This window comes from Vicia villosa, linkage group LG5 (assembly GCF_029867415.1).
Source record: "Vicia villosa cultivar HV-30 ecotype Madison, WI linkage group LG5, Vvil1.0, whole genome shotgun sequence".
Lineage (NCBI taxonomy): Eukaryota > Viridiplantae > Streptophyta > Magnoliopsida > Fabales > Fabaceae > Vicia > Vicia villosa.
In genome coordinates this window covers 3,603,045-3,622,622 of record NC_081184.1, presented here as the reverse complement: position 1 = coordinate 3,622,622, position 19,578 = coordinate 3,603,045, and the positions used below count along the sequence as shown (strand labels likewise).

General features: G+C 33.8%; 4 protein-coding genes across 9 annotated transcripts; 3 read left to right on the top strand and 1 right to left on the bottom strand.

The window, feature by feature from the left end:
* The first annotated feature begins 3,434 nt into the window (after positions 1-3,434).
* LOC131601174 (uncharacterized protein At2g34160-like) lies at positions 3,435-5,108 on the top strand. The gene is made up of 5 exons (XM_058872942.1): positions 3,435-3,666; positions 3,806-3,854; positions 4,500-4,562; positions 4,656-4,720; positions 4,830-5,108. Exons 1-5 carry the CDS (start codon positions 3,550-3,552, stop codon positions 4,935-4,937), a joined length of 402 nt encoding a protein of 133 aa, XP_058728925.1. The 5' UTR covers positions 3,435-3,549; the 3' UTR covers positions 4,938-5,108.
* A 2,641-nt stretch (positions 5,109-7,749) lies between these two features.
* LOC131601173 (uncharacterized) lies at positions 7,750-12,110 on the top strand. 5 transcript variants are annotated; one of them, XM_058872936.1, is made up of 9 exons: positions 7,750-7,923; positions 8,102-8,180; positions 8,760-9,027; positions 9,123-9,193; positions 9,927-10,085; positions 10,183-10,231; positions 11,107-11,169; positions 11,278-11,339; positions 11,428-12,110. In XM_058872936.1, the coding sequence occupies exons 3-9, from the start codon at positions 8,952-8,954 to the stop codon at positions 11,860-11,862; spliced, it is 915 nt and encodes a 304-aa protein (XP_058728919.1). In that variant the 5' UTR covers positions 7,750-7,923; positions 8,102-8,180; positions 8,760-8,951; the 3' UTR covers positions 11,863-12,110. The 5 variants fall into 5 exon arrangements, with proteins under 5 accessions (XP_058728919.1, XP_058728921.1, XP_058728922.1 ...); XM_058872938.1 differs by having other exon boundaries at positions 7,750-7,961; XM_058872941.1 differs by having other exon boundaries at positions 7,753-7,923; positions 9,952-10,085.
* Positions 12,111-13,765: 1,655 nt separating this feature from the next.
* LOC131601170 (O-fucosyltransferase 13) lies at positions 13,766-16,828 on the top strand. 2 transcript variants are annotated; one of them, XM_058872933.1, is made up of 5 exons: positions 13,766-13,999; positions 14,177-14,256; positions 15,247-15,317; positions 15,428-15,516; positions 15,743-16,828. In XM_058872933.1, exons 1-5 carry the CDS (start codon positions 13,872-13,874, stop codon positions 16,701-16,703), a joined length of 1,329 nt encoding a protein of 442 aa, XP_058728916.1. In that variant the 5' UTR covers positions 13,766-13,871; the 3' UTR covers positions 16,704-16,828. The 2 variants fall into 2 exon arrangements, with proteins under 2 accessions (XP_058728916.1, XP_058728917.1); XM_058872934.1 differs by having other exon boundaries at positions 13,940-13,999; positions 15,209-15,317.
* An 85-nt stretch (positions 16,829-16,913) lies between these two features.
* LOC131601171 (uncharacterized) lies at positions 16,914-18,208 on the bottom strand. Its single transcript, XM_058872935.1, has 2 exons — positions 17,299-18,208; positions 16,914-17,212 (listed from the first exon to the last, which is right to left on the bottom strand). The coding sequence occupies exon 1, from the start codon at positions 18,136-18,138 to the stop codon at positions 17,503-17,505; it is 636 nt and encodes a 211-aa protein (XP_058728918.1). The 5' UTR covers positions 18,139-18,208; the 3' UTR covers positions 16,914-17,212; positions 17,299-17,502.
* Between the last annotated feature and the right edge of the window lie 1,370 nt (positions 18,209-19,578).

The following is a 19,578-nucleotide window of genomic DNA, read 5'->3' as shown; positions in this document are numbered from 1 at the left end:
TGAATTAACATTGCTTATAGTGGATTTCCTCCCTGGCTTGGTAGCCCCTAGAGTCGGTGTTGTTGTACACCGAACTAGGTAAACAATTCCCTGTGTTCTTTACTGTTTTTATTTACTTACTACTAAAAAGTAATTATCTGTTCAGTAGTGGATGTCATAACATCCGATACGACATCGATTATCTGTTACTAGAATTTTCAAATATGAAGATATAGGAGCTTTGACTTGTCGGTTCTTGAGGGAAAGAATATTGTATTCGACTACTAGGGAAAAAATGAGAGAACGAGGCAGAAAAAATGGCACAATGCTATATAAATGGCTGAAATATCAGTGTGGTACTCTGCTACTAAATTGTGGTATTCAAATTCCACTCTAGGAAGGGATGTGCTTTTTATTTTTTCAATCTGGTATTCGGCTACCAAGAATTTGGTATTCTTTTGGACAAGCTTGATAGAGAGCACATAAACTAACACTAAACATTATGTCAAGCCTTCTAGCTATCTAGCCTTGTTTTTAACAATTATGCCATTTTCATCAAATTTATTTTTAAGCACCTATTTAGTACCAATGATGTGTTTCCCTTTAGGTTTAGGAACAATTTCCCAAACATTGTTTCTTTCAAATTGATTTAGCTCTTCTTGCATAGCAAGAATCCATTGTTCTTCATCTAAGACTTCATTGATTTTAGAAGGTTCAATTTGTGAAACAAAATCCATTTTAAACAAGCATCTTTTAGATTGAGTCTAATAGATACTCTCTTGCTTATGTCTCTTATTATGTTGCCAATTGGTTGATCTCAATGAGTCATCCATTATTTTGGTACATCATTGTGATTTTGCTCTTGTTGTATCACTTCAACTTGATCCTTTTTTTGTTCAATGTGATCGTCATTGTTATTGACATCTTTTGTGTATCATCTATAATACATTCATCAATATTAAGAACTTTATCCTTCTTTTAGGGGTTAGATTCATTAAAAGAAACATGTACATGTTCTTTAATAACAAGTGTTCTTTTATTAAAGATTCTATATGTTTTACAAGTAAAAAATAGCCAAGAGATATACCTTCATCATATTTTACATCATACTTACAGAGGTTATCCTTACCATTGTTCAAGACAAAACATCAGCATTCAAATATGTATAGATGTGTAATTCTTGACTTTCTTCCTTTGTAGAGTTCATATGGTGTCTTCTTCAAAATAGGTCTAATCATAGCATGATTACTTATATAACATGTCGTGCTTACCACATTCGCCGAAAAATAATTTGGTAGATTTGTTTCACTTAGAATTATCCTGCAAGTTCCTTCAAAGACCTATTATTTCTTTAAACTAGTCCCTATTCTTGTGGTGTTCTTGGTGCTGAGAAGTTGTGTGATAGACCATTCTCATCACAAAATTCTTCAAAGGATGAATTTTGAAACTCTCCACCTTACTCATTTCGTATTGATACAATCTTAATGGAATTTTCATTTTGAACTAGTTTTTCATATTTCTTAAAGGCATTGAAATCATTATGTTTATGAACTATAAACAATGTATAAGTAAATCTTGGAAAGTCATCCATAACCAATACATAGCAATTATCACTAAAGCTTCTAGTACTTGAGGGATTAAATAAATCCATGTGAATTAATTGAAGAGGTCTAGATGTAAAGATACTATTCTTAGCCTTGAAAGAAATGTTGGTTCGCCTACCTTTTTGGCATGCATCACATGATTTATCTTTGACAAATTTCATCTTTGGTAAACCAATAATAAGATCATATTTCACTAATTTCTTTAGATAATCCGTATGAATATGAGCAATTCTTTTATGCCAAATCTAAGTATTATTATTAGAGTTAATCACAAGATATTTTAGTTCCAGTGGTAAATCATCCATAGATATCATGATAATATTATTGATTCTTTTTCCATTGAGCTTGATTTCATGAGAAATTTCATCTTCAATGATACATGCATCTTTATTGAAATTTATTTTAAGGCCTTTATCACATAATTGGCTTATTCTTAAAAGATTAAGCTTTAATCCATCCACATGTAAGACATCATCAATAATGGTAAATGATGGCGTACAAACTTTTCTAATACTAAGAATCTGTCCTTTATTGTTGTTTCCATAAGTGACAAACCTTTTAGAATTTAAGGTCAAAGATGAAAACTTTAATTTGTCTCCCGTCACATATGTAGAGCATCCACTATTAAGATATCATATGGTGGTGGTGGCTTTTAAGCATTCCTACAAAAGAAATTAAAATTTATTAGGTACCCATTATGCTTTGGGTCCTCGTGGGTTGACTCATTTCCTGTCCAAACATACTTTCCATTTGGAACACAATTATTTTTGATATATCAAGCATTTGAGGTATAACCTTTAGAATTGCAATAAAAGCATGCAGAAATGTTAAAAAACTTATTTTTAAAGTTATGGAAATTATTTCTCACACCAGTTTTTTTAGGTCGAAAGTTATCTTGCACCTTTTTGATTTAAACAGTATTATACACATTGCTAGGCTTTTTATAAAGTTAGTCTTACTTGAACTATGTAACTCAGGAAATATATTTTGTAATTCATCATACAATGATTTATTATTAAATATTTTTGACACAAAAAGTTTTTTTTTTTAATTTATTAGTTATATATAAAATTTTAAACTAAGTTTTTCGGTAATCAAAATTATAAATTAAAAAATATTTTAAAAACCTAGGTTACACAATAGATGTATTAGTTCTATATTCAACCCTCATTCTTCCTTGCTATTGAGATTTATGGGCCCGTTTGTTTCATATTTAACAAAATGGATTTTTTCTTTGTATTTTTGAAAATAGATTTTTCAAAACCGTTTTTCAAAATATTACAAATTTTTTAATATTTGTTTTTTTTCTAAAATGAAACACTAATTTTAACATCCTATAACATAAATATACATTATTCAAGACCAAAATTTAGTTAAAGTCGTAATTTTTTTCAAAAACTTGTATTTCAAAAATGATTTTTATGAAAAACTATTTGAAATAGCTTCACAATGAAGTGATATTTTGAAATTTTGATTTCCAATTTTTTCCCCATAAATAGATGAAATACCTAAAATCACATTTTAAGAATAACTATTCAAACAAAATTTTTATAAAAAATTTCTTTGTAAATTTTTTTTTACAAAATTATATTACACTAAAAAAATCATTTTAAAAAAAGCCAAAACAAATGGGCTTTTTACCAATATATTTTAAGTAAATGGAAAATGCATAGTTCAATAATGCAAAAGGAAACTTTTATTTTATTATTTATTTATTTAATTTTTTATATACTACTTGTATCAATATTGTATTAATAACTAATGGGCCTCACTAATGGGCCTGAATAGGGCCCATTAAAAAAAGCCACAAGCAAAGCCCAATTGATACTATATTTCCCCTACAAACAGATTAGAAAACAACAGAAACAGAACATTGATTTGGGGACATTGATTTGATTAGGGTTTCTGTTTTCACTTCTCTCCGTTGTCTTGTCTCACAGTCACTCACACACACACAAACACATCAATGGAAGCCATCACAGAGGGAGTGAACAACATCAATATCGCTGATTCTATTAAGAAGAATCGTATTCAGGTCTCCAACACCAAAAAACCACTCTTCTTCTACGTAAATCTCGCCAAGGTAATCTAATTAACGATTTAATTTTTTTCGTTTTTTATATCAATTTTGAAACTTTCGAGCTTCTTTAGTTCTGGGTTGTTTTTAATTGATGTGGGTTTTGTTTAATTTTTGTTGATTTTGTTTTGTTTTTGTTTTGCAGAGGTATATGCAACAGCATAATGAGGTTGAGCTTTCAGCACTAGGAATGGGTATCAAATCTTGAAACTAAATCTCTTTCATTAATGTTTGACAGTTTTTTTAATTTGGTCTTTTGCTTTTGTTTTTGTTTTTAATTGGTTTGAGTTTTGAGCCATTTGTTACATGAATTGTTCACTCTATATTTAGAAATTGTTATTCGAGGATAGCGGAATTTGATTAGTACTCAATAAATGGATTTGTTGTATGGTTCTGTAGGGTAGATTTGATTACAGTAGTGTCAAAGGCGGAATGTCGTCATTTTGTTGTATAATAAACAAACGCCATTGTGGCTTATGGAGCCGCCGTTGGCAGTCATCCATTTAAAATTACATCTGGCGGTAGTCAAAAAACCGTCTACACTGCCATCTAACAACACTGGTTTGAATAGGATTCAAAGTAACTTGTTCGATATTTTCTGTTTTTGTTTGTATTGGAATTGGGAATGTTTGTGAACTAAGAGAGTAAGCAATGAGATTTGTCTTAGAATCTTGACATTCTTTAGAGTTTTTCCATTGGTTATGAACCGAGTACTTATTTCACTTTAGAAGTTGGAACAAATTTAATCTGGGCCTTAGTATCTTCCTTGTTTATATATTGAATCTTTTCTTGGTTATGTTTTTCCAATTTCTGATTCATTATTTACATTAATGTTACAGCTATTGCAACAGTGGTTACTGTTGCGGAAATTTTGAAAAACAACGGGCTTGCTGTTGAGAAGAGTAAGATACTATTTCTTCTTTTTCAAATGGTTTCCCTTTCAACTTTCTCTCTCTGTTACTCAAATCAAATGACATTGCCGAATCTTTATGCAGAAATCATGACTTCAACAGTTGACATTAAAGATGATTCGAGAGGTAGACCTGTCCAAAAGGCCAAGGTAAGGGTTTTAATATATTTTTGTCTTTAATCCTCATGCTCTTGACTTTGGATTATGCTCTGTGATGTTCTTTTTATGTCTCATTTGTTATGATGAATTGTGTTTTTAGATTGAAATATTACTTGGGAAGACTGCAAACTTCGACGAGTTGATGGCTGCTGCTGCGGCAGCTGCAGAAAACGGTGAAAATGGAGATAATGAAGAGCACACTGCATGAAGTTGATCTATATCACCTGTCTTGGGTTAAGTTATGTCCTCTTGAATGAATTGTTTGTTTGTTGTTAGTAGATAGCAGGGAACTTATAATTTGTTATAGACTCACTTGTAATGTTGAGCTCTACCTAATTCCTTCATTTCTTTTTCTTATAAATAGAAGCTTTTATATTTATGTTTCCACTGTTTTTGGGTTTAGAAAACAAGCTTTTATACAGTTTTCAAGTTTGATGCTATTTTTTCTCTCCGCCCGGGTCGAGATATTAAAAATTGTATGTCCATTATATTATGAGAAATGGCTTGAAATTCGCCCTTAAGAAGGGATATCAAAACTTCCTAACTGCAACCAACATAAGCATTTCTCAAAAGACCACCAAATCCATGTGTCCCTGGATTACTAATGGAGTTCAATCAACATTGATCTCCATCACATAATCTGTTGGAGGGTTCCAAGAAATAAGTCTAGAGGTTGATACTTTGTTAGAACCATCAAATACCTTATTTGTGGAGTAAAAAAGAGTAGTAATTGCTAATATTGTCTTTGAATGTATTTGATACAAGATTTTCAAATCATCCAACAATGAGAAAAAGAGGTCAAAATTTGTACTTAGTCTTTAAATTTTAACATATTAGTCATTATGCTTTTTAAAATCAAATTCATCATTTATGTCTATGGCTATTTACAACATTAGCCTCTAATGGAACATCATTGAAGAAAGGTTTTTGTACCCAGTGGTCATGTCATGAAAAAAATGTATCATTCAATCTTATTCATCCTTGTCCACTTTATTTATTCCTTTCGTCCCAAAATAATTGTTTGGGACAATAATTATTTAAATGCGACAATTGTTTTGGGACAAAGTAGGTAAAATTTTAACTCTAATTTCTTGTAATATATCTTAAAATGACTTAAACAAAGGCATTCTCAATGCTTTGAATGCATGTTAGAGAACTTGGCATAAAAACTAAAATCATAAACATTTCAAAACATAAAAGAACAATTTGCTATTAAAGAAATATAAAGGACCGATATGATAGTTAGGTCAAAGATATGTATGTTAAAATTTGACATATTTAGCTTGCATTTTTTTTGGATAAGCAAAAATTATTATTAGAGTATAAGGATTAAGGAGTACTCAACCCTTACAAAAAGTAATCAACAAGTCCAAACAAAAGGCACCTAAAACATTCAAATAGGATACCAAAACTAATCATAAAAAGAAATAAAATTTGAATGTTTTGTGCCCATATTTTGTCAATATTAAGCCATCAATTTATAGATGTTGATTATGTCTTCTAAATTCTGAACAAGGCCATTAAATAAAACTATCATTCCGCATTTTTCATATGCTCCACAAAACAACCATATAAACAACACCTCAGATCTTCTTCATCATACTTAGGACTGTTCAAAAAATCTAAGAATTGAACCGAACCGCCGAACTGAACCGAACTGAAGTTAAAATAACCGAACCGTTATGTATGGTTAGTGAACCAAATCATTATGTACAAACAATTCTAGAACCAAACTGTAACTAAACCGAACTGAAACTGAACCCGAGCCGAACCAAAACTAAAAATGAAAAATGCCTAAAACAAGTTTAATTTTTTTTTAAAAAAAAAATTAAAAAATAGCTCAACGGTTCGGTTCTTTGATAAACGGTTTAGTTTGGGAAAAATTGCCTTCTAATGGTTTGGTACGGTTCGGAATTTCAAAACGGTATACCAAACCAATAATTTTGGTTTAGTTCGGTTCTTAGTAAATTGAAACGGTTCGGTTCAGTTCGAGTGAATTTTTATTATGGTTCGGTTCAGTTTTTCTCACGAACTATACCATGAACACCCCTAATCATACCCTTCAATTGCATATCAAACAAACTAAAATGTTGAACTGTCGAATAAGTTACACAACTTTGTACCCTTGGCCAATCACCAATTCTACACCACACCTCCTTGCTAAAGCTGCAATTGAAATACAGGTGAAGGAGGTTTTCATCCTCCCTAAAACAGAATACACAACGTTTACTTTGACTGTCTTGAATGATGCATCTCTTGGCTAGTTGATCTCAAGATGGCAATCTATCAATTATTGCTCTCCAACCATCACTCGAATCTTTGATGGTGCACTTACTTTTCGTAAGTAATTCAATATTTGTGACTACTCCACCTGCAAAATATCAGCCACTACAACTTTCTCTCTAGCCTTGTTTTAGAAGGATTTGACTGTAAAAAAAAAACTCCATCATATTTAGGCCACCGCCATATCTTGTCCTGCTGCTCTTGCCTTAACACGACATCTTCCAGAATTGTTTCCAATTCCTTCAATTGTCTTGCCTCATTGCCATTCATTATAATCAAAACCTCCCGACTAATACCTATATTTCATTTCCACACGTCTAACTCGTTCTTCCATAATTCACAAATCAAGGTCATTTCCGCACTACCTAGTATGTTTAACGGAGCTACTATTAATGTCATTCCCCAAATCAAAAAATATTTGTGGGAGCATTCTAAAATGGATTCATGACAGGACATTTCAACGAATTTCTCGCCCACAAATCAAGGTGATTTCCACACTACATCGTTAGATTAAAATAATTTGCAAATCAAACCGAGTTGAAAAGATTTCTCTTCCTCCTACATACTTTCTCAATAAATACAAAACATAATAATGATTATAAACATATCTGTAACACTATAATTAGTTCTTAGTCGTGATTGATTGACATAACACTACATTTATTCTCTTATTCTACTAATATTGCAAACAAAATTAACGTAATTTATTGCATAAAAAGACCAAAACATCTTAGAAAATTCATTTTCCAATAACCTTCTAATTACATCACAGTTTGAAATCAAATGGTCGTTTTCTCTGTAAAACCCTTATTCACCATCTTTGTCGTTTACCTCACTTTCCTTGTCGTTTTCACATTTCTATCGCCTCGTTACCCTTTTTCCCAAAATCGGATTTCTGGAGAACCCTCACTGTATGCTTCACAATTTCAATTTCCCTTTTTCATTCTAGGTTTAATTTCCCAAAAAGATTTGAACTTTACAACTGGATATTTTCAATATGAAATTTTTTAGTATCTCAGACAGTAACAATTTTCTATTTTTATTATTTATTTTTCCTTGTGATTGATCTATGAGTTGTTGGGGTTGCAGATGGGAGGTAGGTATATGAAGTGCTCGGAGACTCATGGAAGTAGACCTTGCAAATGGTGGCTACAATGACATCGAATTGGTACTTTTTTTGCTTGATCAAATGGTATTTTTGGTTCTATTGTTAGCTTTCATCTTTGGAGGTTAAAATTTAGTTTTTTTTTATTAACTTTTGTGATGACTTGATTCATTTTTACTTAGTATAGTTATAATTGTTTGCTGGGATTAAAATTTTAGAAATTACTTGGAACAATTCTAGTTGTGTTTGAATGATGATGGGAACCTTGAATATATGCTTCGCTTTACTTTGGTCGTTGAATAGTAGTTTGAGAAAATACCGGAGTAATACATGACACTGATAGTAGTTTGAGAAATAGAAGTAATTCATTGTAACTACGAAAAAATAGAAGTAATTGGATGTAACCATGTCTCCGTGTCGAACACTTATGGATGCTACATAGACATTGATATTGGAACTTATAAGTTAGTGCAACCGAGGAGTTGAATTTTGCTAGTATCATTTTAAGTGGGTAGGGTCAAGTTGGTTGGTTGAGACTTGGGATGAGAGTTAATGATTGGCTTTTTGTTTTCGGAATCAACCTTAATTGGCTTTCATTGCAAACGTCGCTTTCGTGTTTTTATTATTCTTTAAATGTTGCAGCTCTACCATTAGAAACCAATGGATATATCGGAGTGGATTGCTAGGGAGAGCTTCAACCAAATGTGAAGACACGTGAGTGGTTGAAGACAACCCTTGAATTTCAACTTCAGACCCTATGTTGATGTTCGATGCTCTTTTGCTTGTTTCTTGAAATTGATATAAAATCTGCCGTGATTGCACTTTTGTGACAATATGGGAGTCGCTCGCTGTCAAACACAATGCTTGTCCTACCAAAGTTTGACGTTGCTTCACATTGGAATGAGTCAAGGCAATATATCTTTCCATTTCTGTGAATTGGTTTTATTTGCAGTTTGTTATTGGAAATAATGGTTATTGATTGGTATTATTGCCGTGGTTTTGCAGATATAGACTACTTCATTCCATATATGGATGGCTTTGTCAAAGTCGTCAAAACTTTACCAAAGAAGGGACAGGTATGATTACGCATCTCATTTCTGTTTACTATTATGTGACAACTCTGACTTTTTTTGTTCTAAGACCATAAATTAACTGCTATTAAAAGAAAACAAACATGTAAGATATTGTTTATTCAAGCAATCTCATGGCGAATGAGCTTTTGCTCATAATCTATATCGCCAACTTGGTCCTTGAATTAAAAGAAATTCAAAAATGTCCCTAAAACTATAAATTGTCGGTCATTTTAGTTTTTAGCGATAACTCTATGCGGTGTTGTCAAATAGCGGCGCTATATTACTTTAGTATAACGAAATTTGAACAAATTGCCAGTGTTCCATGTTATTCTATTTAATGCAAATTGTTATCAAATAGCGGCTAAACTTCAGTGTATCTGAATTTGGACAAACCATTCTTTTCTGTGATCGACAACACTACCGCTGAGTACCATTGAGTTTTAGCTAACTCTTATAAGGACTGATTTGATATTTATAATTAACCTTTAAGGGACTAATTTGAAATAATTGCTAATAGAGGGCAATGCTCGAACAAAAACGATAACACGATTTAAATTTCCGAAGACCTTTTTTGTTTTGACATTATTCCCCTAACTAATGGGCCAGAATACGGCCCAAGGAAGAGCCAAGGGAAAGGCCCAATTCTTATGACATTTTTTCCTACAACACATTAGAAAATCACAGAAAAGAACATTGATTTGGGGATCATTTCGTTGATTAGGTTTTCTGATTTCAGTTGTCTCCGTTGTCTTGTCTCACAGGCACACACACAAACATATCAATGGAAGTAATCACTGAAGGAGTGAACAGCATCAATATCTCTGATTCTACTAAGAATCGTATTCATGTCTCCAATTCCAAAAAACCCATCTTCTTCTTCGTTAATCTGGCCAAGGTAATTTGATAAACGATTTATTTATTTTTGTTTTTAGTTGATTCGGACACGTTAGGTTTTATTGAATTGTTGTTGATTTTTTTGTTTTGTTTTGCAGAATTACTTGAAGCAGTATAATGAGGTTGAGCTTTCAGCACTAGGATCGGGTATAAAATCTTGAAACTAAATCTCATTCATTAATGTTTGGCCATTTTTTGATTTGGTCTTTTATTCTTCTTAATTGGTTTGGGTTTTGAGCTATTTATTGCTTTTATCACTTCAACTATGTTAGATTAAGAATTTTGACAAACTAAAGAATGTCGTACACAAAAACTACATTGATTTGTAGATGATTCTCTAGGAGGCACAATGTTACACAAACTACCGATTCTTGTAGACAGCCTATGTATGTTTTAACTCTTAAGACCAACTCAGGTTGAATTGCTGTTTATTGATAAGCTATTTCGTACTAAAAGTTGCAGCAAATTGCGGTCTGTTTAAATTCTGCTGTGCTACAATAGCTGATTGTGAAACAATAGCGATTTGTGCGAATTCTCAGGTCTTTAAAAAGTTGTTTAAGTTAGTTTGGCTACTTCTGTGACTCTTCCTGCCCTGAGCACAGGTAGAGAAAGCTAGATGTGCCTCAGTTTGTTACGGTCTAGCACGATTCTGAAAATTAAATGTGTATTATGCTAGTGTCAATGGAATCATATGTAAAGAGAAATTGATATTTGAGGATAAAGGGATTTAAATAGGACTTGAAAGTAAATAGATTTGAATAGTGTTGTCAATGGCAGAAGGCCAAAAATTCGCAATATAAACATGCCATTCTGGCTTACGTAGCCGCCATTTGCGTATTATCCCTTCATAACTTGGTATTTGCGGGGGTATTAAATGATTACACATTTCACTTAAGAAGCTTTCATAAGTCGGAAACTAATTTAAATCGGGCTTTAGCATCGTTTTGATTTATATATTGAATCTTTTCTGGGTCATCCTTTCTTATCTCTGATATAAGTTTCTTACATTATTGTTGTTACAGCTATTGCCTCAGTGGTTTCCATTGCAGAAATTTTGAAACACAATGGACTTGCTGTGGAAAAGAGTGAGATACTATGTCTTGTTTGGCCAATTGTCTCTCTTTCACATTTCTCTTTTCGCTGGTACTCAAATAATCGAACAATTAAACTTGATTTGCTGAATCTTTATGCAGAAATCAGAACATCAACAGTTGTCTTAGGTAATCCCAGAGGTAGAGCTGTGCAAAAGGCCAGGGTAAGGGTGATTGTATATTTTTTGTCTTCAATCTTCAAGGATCCTGCTTTATGAGTTTCTTATTAAGCTTCATTTGTTGTGTTTTTAGATTGAAATATTACTCGAGAAGACTGCAAACTTTGACGAGTTGATGGCGGCTGCTGAAGCAGCTGGTGAAAATGGAGATATTGAAGTGCATGCCGCGGCAGCTGCTGAAAAGGGTAAAAATGGAGATAATGAAGAGCAGGCTGCGGCAGCTGCTGAAAAGGGTAAAAATGGAGATAAGGAAGAGCACGCCGCGGCAGCTGCTGAAAAGGGTAAAAATGGACATAATGAAGAGCAGGCTGCGGCAGCTGCTGAAAAGGGTAAAAATGGAGATAAGGAAGAGCACGCCGCGGCAGCTGCTGAAAAGGGTAAAAATGGAGATAATGAAGAGCAGGCTGCGGCAGCTGCTGAAAAGGGTAAAAATGGAGATAATGAAGAGCAGGCCGCGGCAGCTGCTGAAAAGGGTAAAAATGGAGATAATGAAGAGCGTGCTGCATGAAGTTCACCCATATAACCTGTTTTGGGTTAAGTTATGTTCTCTTGAATGTTGAATGAATTGTTTGATTGTTGTTAGTAGATAGCAGACAGAAATATTATGTGTTAGACTGATATACTACCAATAAGTTACAAGGCTATGCTCTTGTCATTGCGCTAACCCCTCAGGCGTATATTTTACAAATTTTGAGGTGGCAAATAATAGTCATGGTATGAATAAATGGTATGAAAGTATGTCGTTAGATCACACAAGTGTAGTCGTTTGGTTTAGATACACAAATCCAAATTGATGTTAAAGGGTTGAGAAAACAGTGTTGTCCATGGCAGATAGCGGTTCATGGCGGCGAGCCAAAATTACGCCATATCGAGCGCTGTTATAGCAGACTATGGCAAAAAAACAAGCAATATCGACTAATATTTATCATTGCGTCGAGTCTAAAAACCGGTATGTATATAACACCGAGAGAAGTAGCTGTCTTTTTTACTCTTTTCTTATTGCAGACAACTTCAGTTGGGTGTGAGGTAATGGGAGACATGGTCTTTGGTTTGTCTGTTCTATTGGTTGTAGCCTTGTAGGGGGTGAGGAACGAACTTCAAATTTGCCGAAGTCAAAGAACAACACATTCACACACTTGAACGATTGGCATCCGTTGGATCAAAGATCTAATGGTCTAAAAGAATACTATTTTTTATTTTTATAATTTTAAATTCTGAACTAAAATCTAAACAATATGATCTTAATCAAACTGTCACCAATATCATAAATGTGTGGTGATGTCAATTGATCGAGTATCATTGTAAAATGTACGATCTTAATCAAACTGTGACCAATATCTTAAATGTGTGATGATGCCAATTGATTGAGTATCATAGTAAAATGTATGGTTATGTTCAAGTAAGTTGATATGAGATATTGAACTTGATTATTGTTATTAAGTATATTCAAGTATCAAGGATTATAATATTGACCCATATTAGGGTGACACATTCTATACTTTATGTCCAATATCGATATAAGGATAAAAAAGTAATTGTACATGATCCACCTTTTCATGGGGTTGAAACCCCAATATAAGTCTGTTCTTCTTTTTGCCTCCTAGTTATCACTGGGGTCTAAAGAGTTTTGAGATTGACATTTTTCATTCTCGTCTTCCTTGCCCATATGATGCATGATTAATCAAAGAGATAGAAATGTGATGAGATGATATTGGAATTGATAGATTTGTGGTAATTTCAATAGCTGAATTGGACATCCCTGTCTTCTTTAGAGTGATATCGTGGTAATGATTCATGACTTTGGAATTATATGGATTTGATCTTGAAAATTCGTGAGAATCAGATGTCGATTCTGAAAGATGATGCCTCTAGTGGGCCGTTTGATTATGTCTGACGACAAACGATCGTTTGAAGGCAAGGTGATTGTAGGCTTTACAAAAGTGGTACCATGAGTCCTCACATCCTAATACGGTTGTTCTTGAACAAAGTCTCATCTTGATTGAACTTTATTATTCTTGGACATGTGGCCGACCCAAACCAATTGCATTTCATCACTTCTCATTATTTTTCTTTCCTTGATTGATGTTAAATGAGAAAGTTGGTAAATTTTGTCATAAAATATACAAACAATAAAATAAAATCTTATTGTTTTCCTTTCGTTCTACTCTATTAGAATCACCTGAAATCCAATTCACTTAATCAAAAAAAAAAAACTAAAATATAAATTGCAATATTGATTTTGGTGATTAACAAAATTGTTTATTTCCTAAAAAAGGAGATTCATTCAGATCCATGACAATTCTCTAACTAGAAAAAGAGATGCACTAATTTATATAAAAAAAAGAAAAAGAGATGTATTAATTTATCAAAAAAAGAAAAGAAAAAGAGTTGCATTTTATTTGAAAAATAAAATAAATACACCGACGAACCAGAATGTACAATGCACAACCTATCACCGATTTCTTTCATTCTCTTTCCGTTTTCATCTCCATCACAGATAGATCAAATTGAAATCAAATGGTCGTTTTCTCTGTAAAACCCTTATTCACCATCTTTGTCGTTTCACTCACTCTCCTTGTCGTTTTCACATTGCTCTCGCCTCGTTACCCTTTCTCCCAATATCCGATTTCTCGAGAACCCTCACTGTATGCTTCACAATTTCAATTTCTCTTTTTCTTTCTAGCTTTAATTTGCCAAAAAGATTTTAACTTTGCAACTGGGTATTTTTAATATGAATATTATAGTATCTTATATAGTAGCAATTTATTTTTTATTTATGTTGTTTATTGTTGTTACTGATCTGTGAATTGGTGAGATTGCAGAGGGGAAGTAGATATATGGAGTGTTCGGAGACTCGTGGAATGGAGACCTTGCAAATGGTGGCTACAAGGACATCAAACAGGTACTTTTTGCTTAATCCAATCAAATCATATTTGGTACATGTAGCACTCATATCTCTGAAAAAATGTGTGTTTGTAGCGTGTTTCCGGTATCTTAGTTTTATAGTATTTGGTTCTATTATTAGCTTTAAGCTTTGGAGATTAAAAATTTGTTTTTTTAAATGAATTTTGTTTTTACTAGATTCATTCATTCGACATGAGTTCTAGTTTGATTTTTGTATTTAGGATGCTACAATTATTTGTAATGGTGATTAAGCCTTTGAAAAATTACTTGGAATGATTCTACTTGTGTTTAAATGATTGGAATTTAGGGGAAATTCTTAGCTTTACATTGATTTATGAAGTAATGCTACAAACACAAACAACGATTAGACAGTGATCCATTGACACCAATAATATTTTGAGAAAATAGATAGTAATACGTGTTTGACACTGGACACTAGTGTAGTCAAGATCGAATGCTGGATAGTAAGATTGTAAGATCTTAAGTGCTAAGGATGCTGAGAGTGCTAAGATCGGAGAAAGATCGTTTTCGTCGCAGGCGTGGTCAAGATCAAGCTTTTTGAAGCAAGATCGTAAAAAAAATTGCGTTGGGGCTTTTTTTGTGTGCCCGTATTATAATTTTTCGTGTTTTTGTGTATGTGTGTGTACATATATCTGTATGAAATTACCATTTTTCCCTTCGGTAGGATATTATGTGCCGTGCTAACGATCCAAGTTTTAATGGTTTATGATTTTTCACAAACCGACCAATCGTACTTAAGATCTCGTGCTTGACTATACTGTTGGGCACACATTCAATACAAAGTATCAAAAGTCAACTAAGGAAGTTAATTTTGCAAATACGTTTTTAAGTGGATTGGGTCAAGTTTGTTGGTTGGTTGAGATGTGGGATGAGGGTTGATAATTGGATTTTTTATTTTCTGAATCAACCTTAATTGGCTTTCATTGCAGACATTGCTTTCGTTTTTTTTATTCTTGAAATGGTGCAGCTCTACCATTGGAAACCAATGGATATATCAGAGTGGATTGCTACGGAGGCCTCAATCAGATGCGAAGAGATGTGAGTGCTTTGGAGAAAACTGTTGAAATTTCAACTCTAGACCCGTTGATGATGTTCAATTCTCTTTTGTTTGTTTCTTGAATTTGAGATAAATTCTGTTGTGATTGCAGTTCTGTGACGGCGTAGGAATTGCTCGGCTGTTAAATGCAACGCTTGTCCTGCCAAAGTTTGAAGTGGCTTCATATTGGAATGAAACAAGGTAACTTTTCTTTCTATTGGTTGATTAGTGAATTAGGATTTCCTATCCTATCATCTGATTAGTATTGTCGAATGTTGGCAATAACAGCGCCGTGGCAGAGCTTTGGCTTTTTGCCCTGCCATCCAAAATCGACAACACTGCATTTGATCTGTGTTGTTCTAATTTACAAAGATACATTTATCGTAATCTTGCTGAAAGGACTTCTGCATTCTTTGTTCTATTACAGTGGTTTCGCGGATGTATACGATCTAGACTACTTCATTCAACAGATGGATGGCTTTGTCAAAGTCGTCAAAACGTTGCCACCGGAGATTGCAACAAAAGAACCTGTTCAAGTGGACTGTAGCAAAAGGAAAGGCCAATTCGATTACGTCGAAAGCGTTCTCCCATCTTTATTAAAACACAAATACATTTCAATCACACCAGCAATGTCCCAAAGAAGGGACAGATATCCTTTGTATGCAAAAGCTGCATTGTGTCAAGCTTGTTACAAGGCGTTACATCTCGCCAAACCCTTGGAAATGAAAGCCTCTAAGCTCCTAGACGCAATACCTAAACCCTTTCTGTCACTCCATCTTCGTTTTGAGCCCGACATGGTTGCGTATAGCCAGTGCCAATACCCTGGTCTCTCGCCTTCTTCCATCAAAGCCGTAGAAGCAGCAGTAGCATTGGTCGAGCGAAAACCATGGACCGGAGAAGTAGCCCGTGTATGGAGACAACGCGGGAAATGTCCTCTCACACCTAATGAGACAGCTTTAATACTTCAATCTCTTTCTATTCCTTCAACAACGAATATATACCTGGCAGCCGGTGACGGTCTAATGGAGATCGAAGGGTTAACCAATATTTACACAAACACATTCACCAAGTCTAGCCTTCTCAATGAAGAAGACTTCACAAACATGCATGGCAATACAAAAGCTGCTTTGGATTATCACATATCTATCAATAGTGATTCATATATAGCTACATATTTTGGGAACATGGACAAGATGGTCGCAGCCATGAGAGCTTTCAAAGGGTTATACAAAACACTGTTTTTGAGTAGAAGAGGATTCGCCGAATTAACCTCACAAGGTCTGAGGGAAAAAGAGCTGATGCAAGCCCTATGGAAGGTTCACAGGGACGAGTTTGTCGCGGGAAGAGGCTCTGCACTTCCCGAGTGTTTTTGCGAATTCAAGTTGTGATTTTGTTTCTTGCATTCATCATTTTTCACTTAATTTCTTACTTGTTAGCTTATTGATTTAATTTTTCTTCACCTTAAGTTCTTGTGGAAATTCTTATATTGATGTAATGTGCTGTTTTTTTTTTTTTTTTTTTTTTTTTTTTTCAAATCTTGTCACTAAGAATGGATATAGTTCCTTCAAACTAAACAATTTCTTCAAAATTTTAAGTTAGGAATCAAAATAGTTGATATTGTATTTACGTGTTTGAGTTTGTGTTTTGAGAGAATATTGAAGAGAGAGCGTTGCTGGTTATATGTATATACACAATTTATACACGAATTTGAAGGACACTTACACAATTTATACACGAATTTGAAGAACACTGCATGCATAGCATTGAATATTGACGAAGAAACAAAAATATTAAAATAAAATAGAAGAAAATTGAATTACAATTCAACCATAAACATATTATCCGTAAACCACCACCACTTCAAATTTGACCCTGACCCCGACACTGACACTGCTACCTAATCAAAAGAATGTCCAATGGCCTCAAATTTGACCCTGACACAAATTTGACCCCAGACACTGACACCGGAACTGACACTGCTACCTAATCAAAAGAATGTCCAATGGTCTCAAATTTGACCCTGACACAAATTTGACCCCAGACACTGACACCGGAACGTAATCAAAAGTATTGACGCAAATGTCCAACGGCGATGACACGGACACATTGCGTCCAACGGCGACGACCCGGACACATCAGTACTCGTGTCCATTTTTCAGAGGTGTCAGTGCTTAGATAGCATATTATCTATTCAATAAAAACAGCCTTCAATTCGTGATCAAACCAATCAACCTTGCAGAATTCCTCACTAGGATAAGTTACAATGAATTTTTCGAGTAAAGGGAAACAATCAACTATAAATAAAATGTCATTCTTCTTGATGTTACCCATTCTTCGAGCAAACGGAAACGAAGGAGTAAACGAGAAAGAGGTCAAATTCTTCATCGTTTTGGACAAAGCTAGTAATCCATTTGCAGCGATGCTGTTGCATGACAAATCATGCAGATCAACGGAGAACGTGGAGATTAGAGTAAGAATGGCGCCGAGGTCACGTGCTTGGGATAAGGGAGTGAGATCGACGGTTGTGAGGTTAGGGAACCTATGGAGGAGTCGAGGAAGGTAAGGGATGGTTTCATCGGTGATTGTGAGGGAGAATCGGAGACGGTTGGTGATAGAGAGAAACTGTTTGGAGACGACGGAGAGAGACTTGAAAGTGCGGCGGTCGCAGTTGAATGATTTGAAGATGCACTCCCATAAGTCATCCGGTAAACATGGACTTGTTGTCGCCGGTTTTGTTATTCTTCGTTTCTTAGGGTTTTTTGCTGTTGCTAGTGATGCCGATTTTCTTCTTTTTGATGCATTGGATTTCGATGATGCCGCCATTGTTACTGGTGCGAAGTGAAGATTTTTCTGTGTGGATGGGGGTGGAATTGAGAATTAGGGTTGCCACTATTTTAAATCTTATATTGGCCCAATTCCTAATTATTTTACCATTGTGGCAATTTTTTTAAAAAGGGAGATTAATGATTTCATTTCTTAAAATTTAATTTTAAAATATAAAATTTTGTATTTTCCTATCATGGTTGTTATTTAACTTTGACTGAAAATAATTTTTTTTTAGACTTTTATAGTTACTTTGCTTAAAGTAGGCCAAAATATTTTTAATTGAAAGAATGCTTAGCAACTTAAGCCGACGTGTAGATGATTCGGCGTAACCATTCTTTTAGAGCTCGTTTTACCTATCTTTCTATTAAGGGTTGGAGGATTTTGATCTTGATCTCGATCTCTCTTATTATTGATGGGGAGACAAAGCCTAACCTTCAACACATGCGACAACAACCCCAACAGGAAGTGTTGCTTGAAAACGTGTGATGTCACATGCAAGTATAAATGTACTTTCTCTGGTCCTTAATAAAAAACAAATAAATTGTTTTTTAGATTCATTGAATAACCAATGTATTTGGTCTATAATAGGTCAAATACATTGTTTATTCAATGAATATAAAAATCAAATTTTTTTCTTATATTAAGGATGGAAGGAGTAACAAGTGATACCTAGTAAGGATATCCAACACACAGGGAGAGAATGTAACTTAACTTGATTTTTGCGATGAACTATCTTTTTATAAATAAGTATATGAGTAGGATAAAAAGAATATATGATTGTCACAGGTTCAGTTGAATAGCAAACAACTATAAAACAATGTTAAAAATGTGATTTGAGTTTAAATATGAATTATATGTTGGACAATGATCCATTAATATAACATAGTCATATATGCGTACATGATATGTTGTGTCGTGGCGGGAAAGGTCAGAAAGTGAGCTAAATGTGTATCTCTACAACATCAAAAACATGTACTTTAAGGCAAGGAGACAAATCTCTAAGTCTCACTTGTAACCCTAAAGCATGCATATATGTTCTTACTCTAAAAATCCTCTATGGTTGTAGCTACTTGTCTCTAAGGAGCTATTCTAGTAAATATCTTTAACCTACTATTTTCAACTATCTTTTATCATAAAATATGCTTGTTGTTGAATCTCTCACAACAACAAACTTTTATCTTTTTCCAAGTTGATCAATCAAAGAAACAAATTTATAGCAAGTTAACACATGATAAAACGAGGCATGAACAACACATCACTTAACATAAAAGTACATTATATCAATTTTTTATTGCTCAACAAACATATGTTTACCTCATGATGAGCCGAGTACAAACTACAATATTGGTTCTTAATCTAATCATTTTTAAATACAAAGTGGAAAAGAAATAACAACCTAAGAGAAATGTCTTGTCTTCTTGTAATGGATAATCAACA

What these genes read in the sequence shown, in the direction of transcription:
- LOC131601174 (XM_058872942.1), top strand. Translation starts at nt 3,550, where the DNA reads ATGGAAGCCATCACAGAGGGAGTGAACAACATCAATATCGCTGATTCT. An exon ending in TCTACGTAAATCTCGCCAAG is followed by an intron (nt 3,667 to 3,805) that starts GTAATCTAATTA and finishes TTTGTTTTGCAG; the next exon opens with AGGTATATGCAACAGCATAA. An exon ending in GACCTGTCCAAAAGGCCAAG is followed by an intron (nt 4,721 to 4,829) that starts GTAAGGGTTTTA and finishes TTGTGTTTTTAG; the next exon opens with ATTGAAATATTACTTGGGAA.
- LOC131601173 (XM_058872936.1), top strand. Translation starts at nt 8,952, where the DNA reads ATGGGAGTCGCTCGCTGTCAAACACAATGCTTGTCCTACCAAAGTTTG. An exon ending in TCTTCGTTAATCTGGCCAAG is followed by an intron (nt 10,086 to 10,182) that starts GTAATTTGATAA and finishes TTTGTTTTGCAG; the next exon opens with AATTACTTGAAGCAGTATAA. An exon ending in GAGCTGTGCAAAAGGCCAGG is followed by an intron (nt 11,340 to 11,427) that starts GTAAGGGTGATT and finishes TTGTGTTTTTAG; the next exon opens with ATTGAAATATTACTCGAGAA.
- LOC131601170 (XM_058872933.1), top strand. Translation starts at nt 13,872, where the DNA reads ATGGTCGTTTTCTCTGTAAAACCCTTATTCACCATCTTTGTCGTTTCA. An exon ending in ATTTCTCGAGAACCCTCACT is followed by an intron (nt 14,000 to 14,176) that starts GTATGCTTCACA and finishes GTGAGATTGCAG; the next exon opens with AGGGGAAGTAGATATATGGA. An exon ending in TCATATTGGAATGAAACAAG is followed by an intron (nt 15,517 to 15,742) that starts GTAACTTTTCTT and finishes GTTCTATTACAG; the next exon opens with TGGTTTCGCGGATGTATACG.
- LOC131601171 (XM_058872935.1), bottom strand. Translation starts at nt 18,138, where the DNA reads ATGGCGGCATCATCGAAATCCAATGCATCAAAAAGAAGAAAATCGGCA.